Source organism: Syngnathoides biaculeatus, chromosome 20, assembly GCF_019802595.1.
Source record: "Syngnathoides biaculeatus isolate LvHL_M chromosome 20, ASM1980259v1, whole genome shotgun sequence".
In the NCBI taxonomy this organism is placed as follows: Eukaryota; Metazoa; Chordata; class Actinopteri; order Syngnathiformes; family Syngnathidae; genus Syngnathoides; species Syngnathoides biaculeatus.
The window spans coordinates 15,223,936-15,246,525 of record NC_084659.1 but is presented as its reverse complement, the minus strand read 5'-3'; the positions used below and the strand labels follow the sequence as shown (position 1 = coordinate 15,246,525).

The window sequence follows — 22,590 nt, the reverse complement described above, 5'->3', positions numbered from 1 at the left end:
GCCATATTGGCTGCATCTCCTGCCCGTGATGTCACCCTGGACATTCGCCATTGAAAACACGCTGTGGCCCCTACTACGGGATACGGCCTTTCAGACACGGAAGCTCTTTTCAAAAAAGAGAACATCTCACAACCGGGGCAACATTACCCTATTGTTTCGGGCCATATTTAGATGATATGCGGATCATGGCCAAAGCGACTCCCTGTCCGATCCACTTCCACGGAAGAGATGAGCTGATGTGGAAGCCGTCTGATGCGCACATTGACACATTTAGCACTCCTGTCGTACGTACGTGGATCTTTTGTTATGTTACGAGAGACCGATTTACGTGGTCCGCCCCAAAATATTATTTTTTTTAGTAGCTGTATACGCACCTACCTGTCATTGGGAACCCACAAAGCTCTCATTCATCCTTTACACCCGTGCAATCCATTTTTCACGACAAATCGGGCCTCTTGGAAACTTATGAACAGTAAATCCATCCTCCCGAGTGTTCGAGCAATGTCCAGCAATGCAACGATTCGGCATTTTAGCTAACAGGAAGGAACAACGAGCCACCTTCCCGCAGGTAAAACTGATAGAAACAAACGAGTCCGCTTGAGGGCGGTCCTGCCCCGTACGTCACTTCCTGCTTGTTCTCGAAAACAAATCCCTTGAGAGGATTTTCATGGCGGGAGTTACAAAAAGCCATATTTGTCAAAATCACGTTTGGGGTGAAAAAACGGGTTGGTTTATACCGGCTGCCATTTTTTTCCATTAATAACATTAAAATTCATGTATTTCATGACAGTGGCCCTTTAATCGCTGGTTATTTACCAGCGTAAGAACATTTAACTCGCTTCAATTGATTAGCAAGACCACTGCAAGACTGGTGTGTTCCACCCCGATAAAAAGTGAGCATATGCAGAAAAGGCACTTTTGCGGGGGCTCCGGGCCTGACTTCAAGCTTGACTAGACACCAAGATGATACCGACTCCGTGCTGCCGATTCGTCTCGAGTTTTTGATTGTGCATTGTTATCGGAAGTTCAAATGATAAATATACATTAGCTCCACGTAGCCACGTCATGCATGCTATTGTTTCAGCGATATACGTTCACCTATTTGGTCGTCGTTCAAATCAGCACAAGTATAATAATCTTCATTTATGGGAAAATGTATGAGTCCGTTTGCCTACGAGCTTGTTTCTGATCCGCACAGCAGAATTTCAGCACAAGTTATCCAACAGGGTTTGAGTTGTTTCTGAATAAAAATGATTACCAGTCTTCCGAGTCAAGTATTTTTCATACAACTTTCAACCAGTGGTTTTACTTAATATAATTTTTCTGTCCTTGCATGGGGCGCTATGATGGAGCGATCATGCTTTTGGCACATTCATCAAAGCTCAAGAAGGGGGGGGGGGATAAAAAAAAAATCTGAAAGAAAGCCCCCCGTCCCTTGCTCAGTGTGCAACCGAGTGATACATTTTCTTGTTAGGAGAAATTACATCCACTAACTTGAGCTACTTCAGCATGAAATTGAAAAAGAAGCATTTCGTGCAAATTTCCATTCTTGATTCAATGAAAGATGTCGTAGATTAGGCCTTTGGAAAAGGGCTGGGAGCGGGGATGGAACGAGAGACGTCAGACTCCGCTCACGGTTGCTTGTTCTCGCCGGCGTGGGAAAGGCTCTGTTTATGACACAGTCAGTCTGGCGGCACATTAAAACAATTTTTTTTTAATATTCCCACACCTATGCATTGTTAAATTTTCATCACTGAACCTTTTAAAAAAAAAAAAAAAAAAAAGTCTATCCTCTCCTCGTCACACTCTGTACCCACGGCAGCTCCCTTTCTCTCGGTCTCCATCCCCACCTTTAACACACGCATGCACAGATGATGGATAGACGCCGGGCGTCAAAATGCAAGGCAGATAACTGTATCTTCTCCGGCTCACTTAAAGGTCAAATTGCACGGCGTTGTAATTGGAAAATCTATGAGACAACCAGTCGGGTAACCCTGGGAAGAAGTAGTTTGTGGAAAGATTACAAATTAGATTGCGGGGAAATGAATTTGGTTCAACTGCTTTCTTGGAGAATAAACACAACGCTGCTAGTGTTCAGTTTGCCGCGCGGAAGATCGCGAGGTCCTTCTCGGTTTAAGGTCAAACAACTCTCTTAATCGACCCTCGAATTGGGTGACACTTTACAGCCGCCACTTAACCCGAGTGCTGCAGACACTTACTATTGACCCGCCACATGCAAAACTACTTGGGGTCTTCCAAAGATGCGAGATGGTGCTGTCGTGGTGAGTTCTACGCATTTTATGGGGGGGTGTCAAGATTTGCATGCCAATGCAGTCATGTCAATTACAGTTTGAGATTTACAGGTAGCACGGCCTACCACTAGTTATTCTTTGAGGTTTTTTCAATTTTTTTCTGAATTGCTGCATCGATCCCTGAGATGTGTCTCTTGATAATTCCCCAAATTCTTCTTCTTTTTCTTTCGGCTTGTCCCGTTAGGGGTCGCCACAGTGTGTCATCTTTTTCCATCTAAGCCTATTATGTCGTACATCCTCCTCTCTAACACCCACTGTCCTCTTGTCCTCCCTCACAACATCCAACAACAACTGCCAAAAAAACTCACTCTCTCGCCCTCTGGACATGTCCAAATCATCAAACTCTGCTCTCGCGGACCTCGTCTCCAAAACATCCAACTTTGGCTGTCCCTCTAATGAGCTCGTTTCTAGTCCTATCCGAGCGAGAACCTCAACATCTTCATTTCTGCTACCTCTAGTTCTGCTTCCTGTTGTCTCTTCAGTGCCACCGTCTCTAACGCGTACATCATGGCCGGCCTCACCACTGTTTTATAAAACTTTGCCCTTCATCCTAGAGGAGACTCTTCTGTCGCATAGAACACCAGACACCTTACGCCAGCTGTTCCACCCCGCTTGCACCCGTTTCTTCACTTCTTTACTCTCCATTGCTCTGGATTGTTGACCCCAAGTATTTGAAGTCCTCCACCCTCGCTATCTCTTTTCCCTGGAACTTGACTCCTCCTCCGCCCCTCACATTCATGCACATATATTCTGTTTTACTTCGGCTAATCTTTATTCCTCTCCTTTCCAGTGCGTGCCTCCATCTTTCTAATTGCTCATCTGCATGCAACATCGTAGTGCAAGGGGATTCCAGTCTAACCTCATCTGTCAGCCATTACTACCGCAAACAGGAAGGGGCTCAGCGCGGATCCCTGATGCAGTCCCACCTCCACCTTAAATTCTTCTGAGACAGCAACGGCACACCTCACCGCTGTTCTGCTGACCTCATACATGTCCAGTACGATTCTAACATATTTCTCCGCCACACCAGACTTGCCACTGGATATTCTTTGAGGTTTTTTCACATTTTTTCTTAGTTGCTGCATCGACCCCTGAGATAGGTCTCTTGATACATCCCCAAATTACTTTGATAATTGTCTAGATCCCTCGTAACACTGTAGGAGTGTAACAAGTCAACGTACGAATTCAAATGTCAGCCGTGCTGTCCTGAGACGATCTCCAAATGAATCAAGTCCGGTCTGACTGCAACATTTTAAACTGTGCGCCCCCAAAAAATAACATTTCTATGAAAGAGAGCAGGAACACTTGACCTTACACACTCTGTCCACCGCTCTCCTGCTCTCTCTCTATCTCTCACACACACACACACACACACACACACACACAAACACACACTTTATTCTCCTCTTGTCTCCATTTTACTTCCTGCCTGTCTCTTTGTGATAGCACATTGTGGAAGCTCTCAGCTGCCGGGGCCCTTCTAAAGGACTTTCCCTAAGAGCAGCGGTAGATAAAGAGCGCTGCTGAAAAGGGCTTGCTGTCACCTTATCTGGAAGTAGAGCGATAGAGTCCAGGTGAAAGTAAAGACTTTTGCTCAAGCCACCTGCCGAGACCCGAGAGGGAAAGCGGGTGAAAGGAAAAATAGAGTTTCATAAGCGATCGACGGACTCTAAATTTCACTTTTTCGCCTCCACAGTCACAAGGTCTAGGGCTTCCACGTGTACATTGTTTTATATCTTATGTTCGCCGCATAAACCCCCAATGAAGAACCTTGTTTTTCAGCGGAAAAATGAAGTGTGCGGTTACACGGCGGCGCTCCGCCCCCGCCGCATATACAGTCCTTCGCTTTCTTCCCAGTGTTTGGAGCGAGCAAATTCATCTTGTCAATCCTCCCGGGAGGGTGTAGCTATGCGGCTCTGTTTACTGTGGCAGAAAGTTAATATAAATTTTCATCAGTGGGGGAAGTTTACACATATGATTCTATTTGTCCTTCATTATTAGCACCTGAGTCTGGGGCCTGGGTAGGCATAATTGTCTACAGACGCAGGCCAAATAGATGCAAGGCAAAGGCAAATAAGCACAGCCCAAAATAATTTGATGCTTGTGTGTTACAATCCTCTACCCAAGGAATTCTTAATCTAGAGAATCAATAAACAAGCAGCGGCGGAGAGTGGCAGAGGCGATGAGAGGAAGAAATGAATAAGGTGATATGTGGATACAAGGGGGGGAGGAAGTTTGAGGACTCGAAGTGCAATCACAAGGCTGTGGGATGACCTCTTACCCACGCAAATAAATGATGTATTTATTTCCGTGTCAAGCATCTTTCATATGCAGCCCTTCTCCACTGTGGACTGAGCTTTACAGTCTTGGACTAGAATTTGTTTTGTTTTTTTTGGCTTTGGGTTTTCCCCCTATAAATTTTTTTTTTTTAAACTTAACCTTTCCCTTCCAAGTAAAATAAACCAGAGCAGATTCTCATTTGCAATGCTGCCTTTCCTGCAGACAGCAGACAAAAACAAGGTAAAGTGACAGCATATACAAATTGTGAACTACTAACCAAGTGTACGGTTTGCTATGAAGTTCCTTGACTAACGTTTTAGAGAGCAATGAGGTGTTCTTGTTGTTTGGGGTGACCAAAGGCTATGTTGACTTTGTGGGTGAAGAATTTAATAAAAATCGTTGCAACAGGAAGTGGTGGTTGAAAGTGCGGGTGTTGCTATGCGTGGTGAGCAGGAAGTGAAGATAGTGTTGCGTCTTACCAGTGTTTTATTGATTAAAAAAAAAAAAATTAACTAATGGATTTCTCTGCAGGAGTAAAGAGCAGGGCCAATTAACTCGGAGCACCGTTCACAACGGCAGGGTGTTCATATTTAATAAACAATGTACACCTTTTAAAAAGTTATGCTGTACTTATAGAATATGCTTGACAATCTCATCCCATAATTTGACCTAAGCTTGTCATAATTATGGAAAATAGGGTTACAGTTGGGATACTATACGTGTATCTTCTTTAACAATACAGATTAGCTTGTTTTGCTGTTTTACAAAGCCTCTAAACACGATTGATTGCTGCTAATAGTCTGGTGGCTTCACTGTTAGCAAGGGGCTAACTGCTAATGCTGCCTGTGACAGGCTGTACTGACTGCACAGATTTTTTTAATGCCTTGGAGGGCAAATGAGTGAACAGGCTTGTTGTGTTGCCCCTGTTTGAGGGGATGGATGTGCCTTGCATCAGATCTAGTTGTGAGCATTGCTCCACATCGCTTTGGAGACACCGCCGCACAACTGAGGTTGACTTGTCAAAATTGCGGCAATAGTCGAGCAGGAAAAGGACTAATCTGATTGGCCGTAGTCACTCACGTTTCCGCCACGTTCGATCGAAGAAATGAGCGTGCACCTGATCACCGTGATCAACTTGAAATTTATCAGGAGAATATCTCGCAGCCGGAGAAACGCCTGCGATATGGCCGTGACGAGCCGTTGATCTTAAGGTTTTGTGTGGGGTTGATCGATGGCCTTGAAGCAGTTTCTACTTATGTGGCGTATAAATGACTTTGAAACGAGTTTTATTCCAATACAAGTGTAATTGTCTTACCGTATTTCCCGGCCTCGAGAGTGCACCTGGTTACAAGCCTCACCCAGTACATTTGTAAAGGAAATACCATTTGGTACATAAATACGCCGGAGCTGTGTAAAAGCCACAAGTGCCCACATTGAAACCCGGATTGAAACACAAAGAAAGACGGTACACAGAGTTTAATGCTAGTACTAACAGGCCCTGTTAGCGTGGTGCTAATGCTAGCGTTAACCCTGGCGCCGCACGAGCACTAACGCTGACAGGGCCGGTTAAAATAAAACTTTCTGGTAAACATCACTGAGACACACCAATAACACAGCAGCAACATGCTAGCACAGCGCTAGCACATCGCTAACAGGGCCGGTAAAAGTCACTTCCTTGGCAGATCGGCTCTCATTCTTACCTTTTCCGCTCGTTTGCCCCCTTGCGGCTGTTCGGAAAAAATACACAAATTAGCCGCATCACCGCATAAACCGCAGGGTTGAAAGCGTGTGGAAAAAAGTCGCGGCTTGTAGGCCGGAAATTACGGTAATTTTGAGAGGAACAAAAGGCTCCGTCACACCATGACGTTCTGGTCAACGTTCTCTGAACATTTCAAACGTTCTATTTTTCAGTGTTCTCAAATGAGGATGACACATCTGGCGTGTGATTAACGTGTGTCTAACGCACGAGAAGCATGTAACAGCGACCAAATAAGATAGCCCTAAAAACCATTAGCGTGTGCTAACGTCTCACTGGCGCGTGACGAGCGATTTGTCAACGTTAGACGAGGTTGTTCAGCGTGTGACTAACGGGTGAATCACGACAGAATAGCGTTTTGCTGGCGTGTAATTTTTACAGTGGAACGAGAATGAAAACGTTGGAAATTTCATACTCACTTCAGTTGTTCTCGTGAGTTTGAACAGTCAGCATCACGCCGCCTAGACGAAAAAAAGGCGCGGTGCGGACTTCAGCAACTCGCGCTGCAAGTAAGAATGCAAAGCATCGGTTTATATACCCACACGCACGGACGTTTGGGGAACGCACGAATGACGCTCAATAGATGCCAAAGGACGTTCGTTTGACTTGAGTTACACGCTGTGTGCGCTCGGGGATTGGTCAGTGGTCGTTGACAGGTCGCCAGTGAGTCGTTCACTGCAAAGCAAACCATTAAGTAACAACCAACTAAAGCTCGAGTTACGACCGACTAACGATAGCCAAACGGGTGCAACGCTCGGCGAACCTTAGTAAAACGTTCCACGAACGTTCTTTAACGTTCTGCAGCGTTTAAAATTAAACGTTGATGAACGCTGGTCTCAGTGAGAACTTTTGTGCATGTTCAAAACTTTTTTTCCGGACCAGCGTTCTCCGCCGATTCCCAGCGATCATTGACGTTCACTAGCGTTCAAACAACGCTCTTCTTGGCGCTATCCCGGCGACCGTGGGCGACTACCAACGTTTCCTCAAACGCTGACCAGAATGTTATGGTGTGACGGGGCCTTTAGAGAAATATTCTTGGTAGGATTGTACCGTTAATTCTGCTTAACACAGCACTGGAATGGACACAATCAAACATCCCGTTGCAGTAACGTGTAGAAACCACTCTTCCATTTCATTTTCCCCACAGCTGATCAAAGAAGTGTAGTGAAATGTCCGCCAACATGCCAATGTTTGAGACGTCCATCTCTGCTTTTCCATTATCTTACCCTGAATCCTCGTGTACAGTACAAGATGATACGGTGCAATTGTGCCGCATATCACTTTTTTTCAAGCCTGGTACAATCAGCCATGTTTGTTGATTCAGCTTAAAGTGTTTGCGCCTCGTTTTCCACGGCATCGCCTGCGTGTACAAGCTTTTGGTGTTTAGCGTTCAGCGCGACTCCAAGTTGTTACTCCCGTTCGCCGAACACGAGTCACGCGTCAAAACATCCGTTCGTCACGCCGAGACCTCAGCCGCCACGTCGACGGCTCCTTCTCCGGTACCCACCCGCGTCGCGCGCGCAATATCCGCCGCGCCCCCGCTCGTGACGCCCGCTCACCTACGTGGCGCGGGTGCAGGAAGTGATCCGCGCTGTCCAAACACACCGCCGCGGCTCTTCGGACACATCCAATTCCGATGTCACGGCCGCATAACACGCGGGGTGGGGGTGGGGGGTGGGGGTCTCCAGGTGGATTTGAAAGAGTGACATTCTTAGCGGATGGCTTATTCCTTGTTTACCCAACGCGCGGGCCTCGCCGATCCCCCACACACACGATAACCAAAGCAATCTGGAGATTTGTAATGGTTTTCTCGCCCTGGTCCTGCCTGCTCTGCTAATGTGTTTCATGCTTGTTTAAGGTCTTTGCATGCTCTTTTACAAAGGTGCATTGTGGGAAGTGTTCCTTATTACCTCGCTCTCTCTGGAGTCTAAACACAGAGAAGGTGAATGGAGAGATGATTCACCCCCCCCCACCCCCATGCTTTCCACTTCCACTCAGTCTGCTCTTCACTCTCTCCCCGTGTTCCACCTCTCCGGTGATCTGTGCATGCCTATTAATGTAGCCCAGGAATGCCTGTGTAAACATTCTTGTCCCCCCCCCCCCCCAACACCCTGCATAATACTCGCCTGTATCGGCTTTCTCCTGACCTTACTATCTGAAACCAATTACACCGGTTCCATTTGGGCCGAATCTTATTTTCATTAGGATCCCCGTGTCACGGTCTCGGTCGCCCTGTTCTTTTCCCTCCTCTTATTTATTTTTTCCCCCCCTCTTTTCCAGCCTCAGTGATAGATATCAACATCAAATATGTCTCTGAGTGCTTTGTTATTTGTATAACAGCCTCCCTACCCCCCCCCTTCTCTCCCTCTCCCGCTCTGTCAAGCTCACGTTCTCATCCTCAAGAATGTGTCACATTATGCTATTTATACAATGTGTGCATTAATAGACTGCGGGTGTCAACTTTTTTGTGCATAGCAACCCGGTTTAAGTAGACAGCAGGTATGCAGCATGCGATGTTTTTGTCGACAAACTTTCTCGCTCTGCATTTCGCGCTGTTGTATGTCTTTTTTGGGAGGAGGGTGACACAAAATGGTGACTTCTGCTGTAAGAATATTCAGTGTACTGACAGTTAACATGTTTTACTTCGCCCGTTTTTTTTTTTCAAATTCACAATGTGGCCACCTCAATATACAGTACTCGAGTCATCTTTTTTTGTAATAACCTTTAAGAGAACACAAAAGTCATTTTGTTCTTTATATACTTTTTAATTTAATTAGTGCATTAATCTGGTTTCAGTTTTATTTTAACTAATTTCGGCAAACTAATTTTCATCTATTTGGCCCTAAATATTAAGAATTGAAGAAGAGTCAACAAAATGGTGACTTCTGCTGTAAGAATATTCAGTGTACTGACAGTTAACATGTTTTACCTCCCCCGTTTTATTCAAACTCACAATGTGGCCACCTCAATATGGTGATTGTGTTTTATCATAAGGCCCGACCGATTAATCAGCCAATATTAGCCCTTTTCAAACATAAATAATAAAAAATAAAAATGGTTAAATTCAGTAGAAGAAATTGCAGATTTTTGCAGATTTTTCTCGGTTATATAGCAAATATTAAAGGTCAAAGCATTGTAAAACAGTAAAAAGTAAAAATGTAATAGTAGTTACACAAAAATAAATCAAGATTATTGATAATTAGTAATTCAAAATATTTAACAACTATTTTGGAATCCAGGGAAAATGTATGTAAACTTTTGTTTTTGCAATTTAATAAATCAGTTGAAATCATTGGAAAATCATAATCAGCAATGTGATCAGCTGTATGCATAAATGTTTTGCTTTATACTTTTTTGATTTTTGTTTTGGAGTCAAGTTTTAGGAGGCTTTGCATTACAAACACACACATAGAAGGTATACACACACATGCATATAATGCAGTAGCCACTGGGCTCTTCTTGGCAAGTAGACGGATCAATGCATTTCGGACCCGGTTCCCGAGTAAAGTGTTTGTTTACTGGAGTCTGGCTCCTCCTGTGCAGACAACACCCCCCAAACTGTCCTTCCATAATTGATCAGGGTGGCGACATTCCCTCGGGTCACATGTGCTTGGCTACTTTTTATTTTTTTTGTCATGCCTTGTTAATTTTTTTTTTTTTCCTCACTGCATCTCTGTCTCATTTGTGTTTGCTCGGGATCCCAATGTACTTGTTCAAACATGCTTCCCACCTGCCGTCGGAGCCGCGTCCCATGCAGCTGTTGTCATGGATACGGCCACGCACGCAACATTTCCCCGAGATCTTTTTTTTTTTCCCCCCCTTCCTCTTCTCGCGAGCTAGAAACTTGTCTTGATGCTCACGGGCGATTGTAGATCGCGCGCAACGTTGTTCCCCGCCACATGCTTTCATCCATTTTGCGTCGGAAGAATGGCGGTGGGGCTGCGAGCCCATTGGCCGGCGTACTTTCGACGCACCTGCCAGGCGCGGACGGTGTGGTACTCCCGGATTCCACCATCTTATCAGGCGTCCCAAGGCTCCAGACGACAATTTCTGCAATTTATAAAAAGGAAAGATCCATTTTTCGCCTCATGTAAACAGGCTGTAAACTCTTCTATTTGATCAGATCACTTTTCCCCCCCGCATCCTTAAGGCACATAGCGTAAAACCCGGCCTGCTCGTTAATTCATTCAGAATGTAATCTGATGTTGATTTTTTTTTTTTTTTTTGGTCAATTTTAATTACAGCTCCCGGGGACACTTCACACGGCGCTACCTCTACTTCAAATTGATATTATGAATATGCAAATGCGGCGGTAATGTGCAGCGCGAGTAGCGGGTATTTCAGTTGAGCACACACTAGACAGGTCAATTTTACTGATGCCTCCTTGTTTTTTTTTTTTTTTCTTTTTTTTTTAAAGCACCACCCCCTCAATCCTCTTCTTCAGGGGTGCTCTAGATAAATGGTATTTATCTTTGTGAATTATCAGAAAAATAGCCGTACTATATATAATGTGCGTATATGTATTATTTTTTCCCGTCTCCGCCATCTTTCACCTTCTTTTTGTCTTTCTTTTGCAGGCCCTACAAGCAGCAAGGCAATTACTCTTGCAGCAGTCAGGCTGTGGCCTGAAATCTCCAAAGAGCCAGGACAAGCAGCGTCCACTGCAGGTAAACCAGCTCCCTGTCTAATCTCCTTAAGTCCATCCATAATACATGACCCCCCCCCCCCCCCCCCACATCACAACCTCTTCCCAAAAGATTCCCTCCGTTCAACAAGTGTGTTTGATTTGGCTCACGCAATCCCCCGGATCTGTCACAGAATCCTAAAGCCGGACGAGCGGCGTTGCGCAGTAAGCTCGGCGTCGGCGTGTGGAAAAACACGCCAAGGAGACGTGCTCGTGTGATTTGATGTCAAACCATTTTTGAGCCGGAATAGTTTCCCCACAAAATGTCATCAATATCCTGTCTTTTGCTTCAGAAACTTTTAACGAGTTAGCTTGGTTGAGGCAGGGTGTTAAATATACAACCCGCGGGCCGAAACCGGCATGCTCAAGCGTATAATTCGCTTTGTTGGGTAAATTTGAAAGTGCAAAAATGTGGTGGGGACTTTGGAAAATTTTGAGAATTATTGTGCTCATGTAGAAATTATAAAATTCTGAGGTCTTCATTGGTTTATTTTATTTTCTAAATTGCAATACCATATTTTTCAATCCCAAAAATATATGATTTAAAGTTTTGTCCTGTAATCACCGTGATCAGTTGTTATGCACGCATACAGTATTTTTCCAATATATTTGTTTTGTTTGGGTTAAACACAAAGGGGAAAATGTATTGTTGACCGTTAATATGAGCTGTGATATGATTTTAGTTGTCGGGCCCCTTTAGAATCAAATTAGGGTTTGTGAGGCCCTCAAACTGCATTGAGTACGACAACCCTCGGTTAAGGCATTGGGTCTTTTTTCAAAGGGAGGGAGTAAATAACACCCGAATTTGTCTGTTCTGATACTATTAAAAATAACTAAACTCTACTGATTTGTCATTGGAACTTTTATCTTCAGTTTCTAGGATGATCAAAAAGGGCAGAAAAAAACACATACCGTAATTTCCGGCCTATAGAACGCACCTGGTTATAACCCTACCCAAGGATATTTGTAAAGGAAATACTATTTGGTACAGACATAGGCCGCATCCGTGTAAAAGCCGCAAGTGCCCACATTGAAACACGAGATATTTACAAAGACGGTACACAGGAAGAGTTAGTTAGTTAGAGTTTTAATACCTTAGGTTAGCTTAACATACCAACGACACGGTAACACGAACAAGTCTGGTTAAGAAAAAAAATAACAGCCGTGGCAACTACACAGTGGCAACACGGTAGCACAGCACTAACAGAGCCGGTTAAAAAAAAACAAAAAAACATGCATAAATCACTGAGACGCAGCAATAACACAGTAGCAACACGCTAGCACAACGCTAACAGGGCCAGAAAAAAAAAAAACGGTAAAAATCACTGAGACACGGCCGTAACACACCACCAACACGCTCGCAAAGCGCTAACAGGGCCGGTTAAAAAAAAAAAAAAAACAGCTGCAGCAGCTACACAGTAGCACCACGGTAGCACAGCACAAACAGAGCGGGTTTGAAAAAACAAACAAAAAAAAAGAGAGAACATACCTAAATCACTGAGACACCGCAGTAACACAGCAGCAACATGCTAGCACAGCACTTATGCTAGTGCAGCGCTATTAGTGCCGGTTAAAAAAAAAAAAAAAATCATACCGATAAAAGTGACTTCCTCGGCACACATATTCCACCGGTCTCACTCTTACCTTTTCCGCTCGAGTGCCTCCTTGCGGCCATTAGAAAAAAAATGCACAAATTAGCCGCATCACTGCATAAGCCGCCGGGTTGAAAACGTGTGGAAAAAAGTTGCGCCTTATAGGCCAGAAAGTTACGGTAATTAACCCCAAAAGATTTCCTGTTTTTTTTTTTTTTTTTTTTTTTTTTTTGACTGCATATTTTTGTGGGAAATCTCACCAAATTCTCACGACAGGTCACATCCTCACGTTTACTGCGGATTGTCGTCTAATTAATCATTTCAAACGGATGCTTGAAGTACATCCAAAGGTGATACAAAAAGATGAAGCGGAGGACATTTTTTTTTTTTTTTTTGTTGTTGACAGCATCATAGGAGGTTGCACACGGCTAATTTTATCGGCGTGTCATTTCCACTTGTCAAGGCTAATTTACCTTATTGACTCATAGCGGCATCCGTTCCCGTTGTCAGTGATTTGGAAAAGGTCACACTTCCGAGCACGCCTGCCTCCGCCTCTGTCACGCATTCACACGTCACACCGACTCCTCTTGTTACCTTCGGCGGTGTTAACACACTTCTCATCGCGTGAAGGAGATTTTGTTGTGCGTACCGGACTTTTTGTGATATTATTAATTTTTTGCCTTGATGAACAGAATTACGGGAGTTTGGGATTCGCAGCGTATATTGAATTTCTGACACCAGGACCGGTGCGGCATTAATGAGAAGGGAAATTGGCGTTATCGTCGCTCGGTAATGTTTTCACGCAGTCTACCGATGGCGACACCTTCAAGTCGTGTCACACCCTGCGCGTACTTAATTGCGAAAAGAGAAGTTCGGCAAAGTCGCATCGGGGAGCGCTCACAGTACGAGTTTGCTATTTGGAAACATGTTTACGGTATTTTTGGGATACATAGATACAAGTGGGATACTAGTCTACGAGTGCACACATATTTTGTCAAGAGACAATATTTAAAGGGAGGATTGCGGGCGCACGATCACAGTCAGGCCGTGTCCAAGCCTCTAATAACAACCCAGGAAGGTAAATATTGAATATTTACATTTGCTTACTCCGTCCATTCCTGGTGTTGGCGATAAGAATCGATATGAATCGCGACTGTTGATCCGGCCTTTATTAACATCGCCACCTCCCCGTCTCGGTGAAGAACGTTCTTGCGGGATGACTCAAACGGGATTCATTCCAGGTGACATTTAATAGCGGTAATACTTTTATCGCGCAAATATCATCTTTAAACAGCAGCCGGGAGTTACTATTTCCTTTTTTTATTATTATTATATTTAAAAAGGAAGCTTCCGCTTATTTATTACCCAATGAAACAAGCGGCCAAAATGAGTTTCCTCCGCAGGGTGTCCGGGCTCTCTCTTAGAGATAGGGTGAGAAGCTCGGTCATCAGGGAGGGGCTCAGTGTCGAGCCGCTACTCCTCCGCATTGACATGAGCCAAATGAGGTGGCTGGGGCATCTGATTCTGGTGCCTCCCGGACGCCTCCCTGGTGAGGTGTTCCGGGCACATCCCACCGGAAAGAGACCCCGAGGACGAACCCAGGACACACCGGAGAGACTTATGTCTCTCAGCTGGCTCGGGAACGCCTCGGGATCCCTCCGGAAGAACTGGAAGAAGTGGCTGGGGAAAGGGAAATCTGGGTATCCCTGCTGAAGCTACTTCCCCCGTGACCCGACCCGGAAAAGCGGTAGATAATGGATGGATGGGTGGATGAAAACTGCCTTATATACAAGGATTAGAAGGCGACAACAACATGTTCGACATTGCAATATTTTATTGGCGTCTGCTTTCCCAATGGCGGCGTGTTTTCCGCCGCCATTGATCCCCGTGAATGATTAACACAGCAGAAAGCGGGGAAAGGATTAATATTACCGTGACATACCCGCTTTACCGATAAATCCTCCGCCGCCTCCCTCCGTCTTGTTCGACAATCTTTGGTATTTAAGAGAGGGAAATGATCCGTAGATCATGGCATGTAAATTATTTAGTACACAAGCATCTAAGTGCCTCAGCGTGCAGTTTTAATTACCCGTATTAGTGGCGAAAGTCGCTCTCGCCTGACTAATTCCATCCGCTCGCTCGCTCGCAGGAGCTGATGACGCACATAAAGAAACAAGTCACAAACACACAACTAAACACACACAAACCTTCACTTCTGCACATTTGCGTAATGTGACAGGTCTATTATTACACAGTAAGCCCACGGGAGCGCTCAATAAACACCTATTTCTCCCCGTAAATCCCCCCCCCCACTGCCGCAGCCACGCAGGTTCCGACGCCCCGCTCTTCTTTTACTTCTTCTTCACGGGCCGCGCTCCTCATATGTCGCCCCCCACGCGAATGGCGTTTATACACTGACATTTGAAACGCAAATAAAGAAACGTCGACAAGGAGAGGCGGGGAGGATTACCGAGGCTGCCGCGCGGTGACAGTTTCATTGGCGCGGACGTAATGCATCCTCACGCCACCCGAAACCCACCCAAAGACCAGTTTCATTGTTGCCAGGTACAACTTTATGCAAGTTCTGTGTCTGCGGCTAGGCGAAGTTGCTTTCTGTCACAACCAGAACACGGGGTTGAACCCAAATGCACAACTCAGGAGGGAAGCGTCTTTATTCAGTCCGGTGTCGAGTACCCTACAGGCAGTCCACGGGAGCAGCAGTAGTGGAATCGGCAGGCACAGGAGCCAGGCCGGTAGGCAAGCAGGAGTCTGTACACGAGAGAGCAAGAACAGGATCAGGAAATTGCGGGAACAAGGCATAAGGCAACGATCTGGCAGAGGCCAGACCATACGTGTGGTTCTATATCAATGGGGGGTGATTGCTTGAGACAAGGTGCGGGAGTGTGCCTCTGCTGGTTGCGGCAGGTTAGCCGCATCGGTGCCCGGTCCAGCCAGGACAGGGACCGGCAGTGCCATGACAGTTTTCTGCCTTTGTGCTGTGACGAGCCCCCTTTGTGTCTGTTAATGACCAATTGAAGTATTTTCGTAAACGAATGGGACCGTTAGCTGAGTTTTAAACAACGCAAAACTTTATAGATAGACTAAGCAGGACTTGTTGGACTTCTCTCGCCGTATCGCACGTCATTTTATACAACAACCACAAAAGTCATGGCAAGATCATCAAAGAAACACCAGACCTATAGAACTCGTGCACGTGACGTCACCATTTTCACGGCGCCATATTGAATATTTACAATACCCGACACCCTGTCGCGCTGTTGCTTATCACAACAGACGAGAGAGATATTCAAAGAGATCATTCTATGGAATACCAGCTGAAAAGTCCAGTAAATATCGATGGATTTCAGCAATTAAACACGATGGATGGTGCCCAACCAGAATACACGCAATTCTGAGTAGCGATCAGGTAGGAATTATTCTTCTCAATCTCAAAATTACAAAGAATATTTATAATGCCAAGTTGGCTCATTTGAGAATGCGTATTAAAAAAAAAGAAAATAAACCGTCTGTCAGCGCTGAGAGGTTAACGTGTGGCCGCAATCGCTTCCGTGTACGTTCCATGGAGTCGACGCCGTCCTCTTTTTTTATTATTTTTTTCATAGTTAATGAATGAGAGTTTGTGTAAAACCTGGGGTCATTTATTTAAATATTGGCATTTTTATTGAATACTAGCTGAAAAGATCGATGGATTCCGGCAAAGGTTAATGTGTAGCCGAATACGCTTCCGCATTCGTGAGCTGTCAACCCGTCACTATCTGGGATTTATTCCTGATTGAGAACAGAACCAGCAACGAAGTATTTGTATGCGCCCAGACTTTTATACGCTTTCAAACTTTCTCACCAGATACATGTGTGGATGCATTTGTCCAAGGCAAGCAAAGCGGGTTAACGGTCCAATTTCTTATCGGCGAAAACATCGACTTTGGCATTAAATACGGGTCCTCTATGCCGAGTTTATCTAATTTTTCCACTTACCTTAGTTTATTTTCACCTTCTGAATGTCTAAAGGTATCTATCTGACAAAATTTTTGCGTCCTCCAACCGACTTAGCATTGAACTATGCTATAAGTGACTAGATGCCAACAAGCATCTGAATATCAATTATCAGACCCATATCTTTTACTCTGTAACATGCAAAAGTCATAATGCCACAGAGCATAAACATCCGCCATATTGGTGAGGTGCAATCCTTCCCCTTGCATCACTGAGTGCCTCAAAGAATGGGTGTTAGTTTAATTTTCGGAATTTTGAATTAGCCCCGTTTGTAGTCCAATTAAATCAACATCTGCTTTGATGTCGTCTGTTGTAACATTCACACGTGATTAAAAAAAGTGTTCATGAGTGCAAGTTAGCTGATATCAGCATGCATGCCCCTTCCCCCTCCCCTCCCCAAAAGATGTTAGCTCATATTTACATGTATGAATAGCCTCTGGATGCGTCTGAAAATAGTGATCATAGCTAAGGGCCAAAGAGAAAAGTGGGGAAAATATGTATTCATGAGGAAAACTCGTGTTGACTCTTAACAGCGGGAACGAGGCAGGGGGTGGGGGCGTCAGCACATTTTAAGTCAAACACAACTGCTTTTATAACTAGAAAACAAGATTTCTTTTTGTCCCCCTCCCTCCTTTTTTTTTTTTTTTTTTTGTACCTACAGGACAAGCTCGGTAAATTGCGAGGACAGAGCAGGTTCGTCATTGTGATGCAAAAGCAGTCGAAATGCAACCCCAAGGCGTCGTATCGCTGCGTTTGGAGCGAGGGAGGAAAAGAGCGGGTGGTGGGGGGGGGGCTAAAAAGAAGTATCTCAGACCTTTGATGTAGCGGCAACAAATTTACCTTGTGACAGAAGATACATGGCCGCAATAAACGAGTTATACCAGCACTTACACATGCAATCAGATGATTCCGGCCAGGGTGTTAATTGGATCCTAACCGCCAGATCTGATACGCCGGGGCCCCGCCGGTGATGGCTCTGTGTGTGTGTGTGTGGAGGGAGAGTCGGTGGGGGTAGGGTGGGTGGCTGGGTGGGGGGTTGGTTTCGTCGGAAGCCTTTCCAAGTGATGAACTGTAATTCAGTGAGCTGCTTGAAGCACTTGTAATTTACTGTGTGTCACTGATGAAGAGGCTGATCCAGTGGCGGAAGGGCCGCATTACCTGCAACATCAGAGGGAAGTGCCGCCGCCAACTCCCCCCCCCCACCCCCTCCACCCCTCCCACCCTCTACTTCCGCATCTTCTCGACTTCAGCGTTTTTTGTTGTTGTCCCCCCCCCCCCTCCCCAAAAACCCCGCAGGGCGCCGTCCGTCGGGGGGAGCGCAAGCGCGCGGCGCTTTAGCGATAAAGCCGCCGCTATTTGCACCGATAGCGTCAAAAACAAGCGAGGTCGCGGCGCAGAGCGCGGCGCGTTCAAAGGGGCTTAATCAATGTCGATCTGCATGTCGAGATAAATCAACGAGGAAAACTGCGCCCCAACCTCCCGAGGCTCTCTTTTTTTTTTATTTTTTTTTATTAGAAGCTTTTACATGATGGTTCTTTACGTCGTGATGAATGGAACTTCCCGTGTGCCGCCGAGCGCTTATGGAAATTGATTTCGGAAAACATTCGGTAATCTACTTATCTCGAGTCTTGACAATCCACGGTATTGATCTCCCCATGTAAGGCCAATACACCACAAGGATGGGGGGCCGCGTCGTTTAACATGCGCCTGGAGCGCGCACTTGAACTTCAGAGCCGCACGTTTGCCACGGCAGGTGGCCCCCCCCCCTCCCCCCGGGGCCTCTTGCGCACCCCTCACGCCGCGAGCGGCGGGCCATCAATAATTGTGTTGCCGCATTTGGCAGTAATTGGATAGTAAATGAGCAGTGTCAGCTCAAGAGAGCCGAGGGGTCACAAGTCCACGAAAGCGAGGAGGGTCGTCTTGAGTTTTGGTCCCCCCTCCCTCTCTTGGGACGGTAAAATCGAGAATGTGGGTGGGGGGGTGTTCATTTTCATTGTCTTTCTGCCTCCTTTCCATGTGTACAAGCTCTTGGCTTAATTAGCGGTGGCTCTCCCTGCCAAGGATCCACGGTAATTACTAGCTCGAAGCCTTCCATTTCTCAGTGTGGCGCAACTCGGGCTGTCCGACACTGCGGGGCCGAGCTCTAGTCCTTGATAACCCTCCCGCAACCCCCCCCCCCCCCCAGCCGCCCTCTGCCGTGTTTACGGCTGACATCTAATCACGGCTTCCTGCCGCACACTGCAAGCTGTAGGCTAAATGTTTAAATCGGATAGCCTGAGCATTGCCAGGGTGCGCCCGAAACATTCCATCTATGCACACCTCGTTGTGGTAATGGACCTTTCCGATGGCGATCTTAAGCTCCGCCCCCTGAGCCATGTCCCGCAAGTTTCGAAAATGGCGATTGAACAGAACACGTTTGAAGTCGACTCTGTCACGTATTCAGATAATATTGGGGTATGTTTTTTGCTAAATGCGTCTGATTTGTCCAACAGAGTTCTACAGAGAGGTCTCAACTATTTCACGCAAGGATATGTACACGGAATTAAGATTTTGGACGGAGTTGGACGCTTCTCCCTCACTTAGTTCGAACATACAGCCTTGTGTTTGTTGATATTGTCCACATTTAGTTGTACGTGCGCTCTTCCGCGAGCCTTAATCCACCGTAGACACTTCGTCTACTGTGTGGCTTTGGAAAATAAATCCACCGGGCCCCTTGTAACCTAGCAGGATATCTTTCATCAGAATTGCACGTTCCCCAAGCGCATCTAAGGACCATTTTCTTCCTAACATTAACTTTTCCAAGCGCATGCTACTGGCAAACAGCATTGCTTGGGGGAGAATACGGCGAGAGGGGCGGGTCAAGACAATGCGATTGGCTATTATTGCACGAGTGATTGGCAAGTCGGAAAGGTCCATTGTACCATGACTGGAAGTTCCTTCCAATCGTTTCTGTTAAAGGCTGGGTCAGGTCGAGGGGGGAGCAGTTTAAGCAGCGACTCCTGGATTTGCTTCTCCCCAGACACTTTGTCCACCTTTTAGGGGGGGATCCTGAAGCTATCCTGGCCAAACTGGGAGTTTCTGCAGAGTCTACTGCGCAGTCACTGTGATTTGACAGGCGTGTACGCGCCTGCGCGCCATCGCCCTCACAAATCCGTATTGTTGAGCACGAAAAATCACGCGCGTAAAATTTGTTATGAGTAGAAATACATAGATATTGAAAGACGTCACTTATTTTGTGTAGTCTTGCGCCACTGTACAATTGCACACTCTCAGCGTACATAAAAACCGATTCAGCTCAGTGAACCACAGCCTGACGTCTTTTTTTTTTTGTTTTTGTTTAACACGGAAGTACATGGCCTACTTCTACTTCCGAGTTTACCTGAGACCGCCCTCCTCCGCTCTTAAAAGGGTACACTAATAATTTAAAACAGAATACACACCCGTAACTTTATATCTGCGAGCATGACCGACCACACCTGTACATTTTTCAAATGTGAGTGACTGCTTTTGAGTCATTCTCGGGGTCTCCATCTAGTGGGATGTACTTGGAACACCGTACCAGGGAGGTGTCTCGTACATCATTCTATGCGACTCTGACACTTAACAGCATTTACTGTTTCATAAGAGAGTTAACCATAAATTTATGTTGGGATTTGATCGATAAAACACCAACTGATTATTTTTGAATATCAAGAATTGTAATTGGTGATTCTGAATGGGGTATCTGTATATCCCCACTTAGTTAAGAATTGGGGTGGGGGGGGGGGTGATTTTTTTTTTTTAAATCTTTTTCAATGCAATTCTAATGAGGGACAGGTATATGAACATTTTCTCTAACTGAGTCCTGATCCATCACAAATAGTGAGGGTTCACCATAGTCTGGTTTTCCATCCATTCATTTTCCTTGCCGCTTATCCTTACGGGGATCGCAGGGAATGCTGCAGCCTAATCCCAGCTGTCAACGGGTAGGAGGTGTGGGGTACACCTTGAAATGGTTGCCAGTCAGGACAGTCGCACTCATTCACACCTAGGGGCAATTAGAGTGTCCTATTAATATTGCATGTTTTTGGGATCTGGAAGGAACCCGGAGTGCCCGGAGGAAACCCACGCAGGCACGGGGAGAACATGCAAACTCCACACAGGCGGGTCCGGGATTGAACCCGGGGCCTCAGAACAGTGAGGCCAACGCTTTCCAGCTGATCCACCGCCTTATACTTAACTGTAGAACAGTAAATTACAGTGAACCCCTCTTTTCCCAAACCGCAAATTGCAAAAATTTGTGGATAATTTTTGTCCATTATAAATGCATTTAGGCAGAGATTGTAACCCAAGAAAATCACTCATGAGCATTTCTTGGTTTGGTTCCTGGCAAAATAGAACAAAAAGGGGAAAAGAGGAAAATATTTTAAACAAAAATGAACAAAAAAATAGTATGCGGGGGTCCGTTGTAATGTCATTTAAGAATTGATACTAGTGCAACCCTTGTGGGTTATAAAACAACAAAGGCACTTTCCCAATCTGCTATCATGTCCTCTCATCTGCCGCACGGGGCTGTTTGTGCCGCTGCCGTCATCATGGAGTAAATGCTCATTAATTTCACCCCTGCGCGGCAAAATCATTTCTCGGGCGAAGCAATTCAGCAACCCCCCGCCCCCACCCCCCCCTTGTTCCTTTCAATCCGCCGCTCCCGTCAATCAAGCCCGGCGCGCGGCATCGCACCGAGCGGAGGTGTTATATTCCCGCAATTATCATGTCATATACTCGAAAATGTAAATGAACGTGTTTGTAAAATTAAATTTATGGGTTGTCAGTGAAGAATGCGAACCAGGAGAGCAATTACTTATCCGCTTTCATCTCGTAGCCTCTGATACGCCGAGCAGAAAAGCGCGCGGTTAAACGCGTGGAATTAGCCATTGTGCTGCACTTCACAATGCACTCGTGCCTTTTTTTCCCCCTCCCCTCCTCCCTTGTTTTCATCCCTTCTTTTATGTTTGGCCAAAAGTCAGTCCGCATAAGCAACTTGGAGCTTTTAAACTACTTTTTTTTTTTTTTTTTTTAGTTTTTATTGTCATTCCGCTTCCCGCGTTCCCTGTTAAAATACATTTTTATAAATTCACTGCATTATTCATCTTATAGGTGTTTGACCATGAATGCCTTTATTTCCCCCCCACTTAGACAACACGGGAGCACTTTGAAGTACGGTGTTGAATTTAAATGCAATTTCGCTTCATATATGCATGCGCATACGTTTATGATAAATCCGAAACGTCGTCGTCTTTTGTGCGGCAAAAACATCTCCGAGCCGGCGTCCAATTAATAGTCTTAATGAGCGCATCTTTAATGTTTCTCCGGCATTGTCGCGGCGGCCCCGACGCAGAACCCGCCGTGACTGCGGGGGTAATTACTTTACCTTGCGCGTGTACCTTTAAGGGTTAATGATGTTGAAGGTGTAAGCGCGGCATTTGCATAATTACACGCGGGCTGTTTAATTTGCAACTTTTTGACGGCTTTTGTTCAGCCTCCCGCTTGTTGTGCCGCTCCCAGACGAGAAGAGATATGTCGCGGCTCCAACGACAACAACCTCCTCCGCCGCGTCTTCCGTTGAGTAGTCCCTTCTCCCCGAGACCTTAATGAACAATGGAGCCGGGATTTGTTTGAATATGAATATGAATGTGCGGCCGGGGCCCGGCTGCGAGCTGACCTTCAGCTGTGATTTTCAGTTCATCAGGATTAGTCAAGGCGGGCGATCAGGAGCCACTAATGCATAATGACTTCTAAAATGAAAAATGTGTAGTGACCATGCAAATGTCTCAGCTAATCAAAGAGGGGGTGGGGGAGGGGGGGGGGGAACCTGGGGCCGGGAAGGGGAGAGGAGCTAAACAAGGACGTGTCAAGGCCTGACAGCCGGCGAGGAAGGGAGGGGGAGACATGCGTGGAAAGTAATCAAGGGGG

At 45.8% G+C, this 22,590-nt stretch overlaps 1 protein-coding gene across 6 annotated transcripts in view; it reads left to right on the top strand.

The window, feature by feature from the left end:
* foxp2 (forkhead box P2) overlaps window positions 1-22,590 on the top strand; it is a 122,998-nt gene that overhangs the window by 55,032 nt on the left and 45,376 nt on the right. For all 6 annotated transcript variants that reach the window (XM_061807070.1, XM_061807071.1, XM_061807065.1 and 3 more), the window contains one exon: window positions 10,926-11,015. In XM_061807070.1, the coding sequence (XP_061663054.1) occupies window positions 10,926-11,015 (90 nt within the window). The remainder of the gene's footprint in view (window positions 1-10,925; window positions 11,016-22,590) is intronic.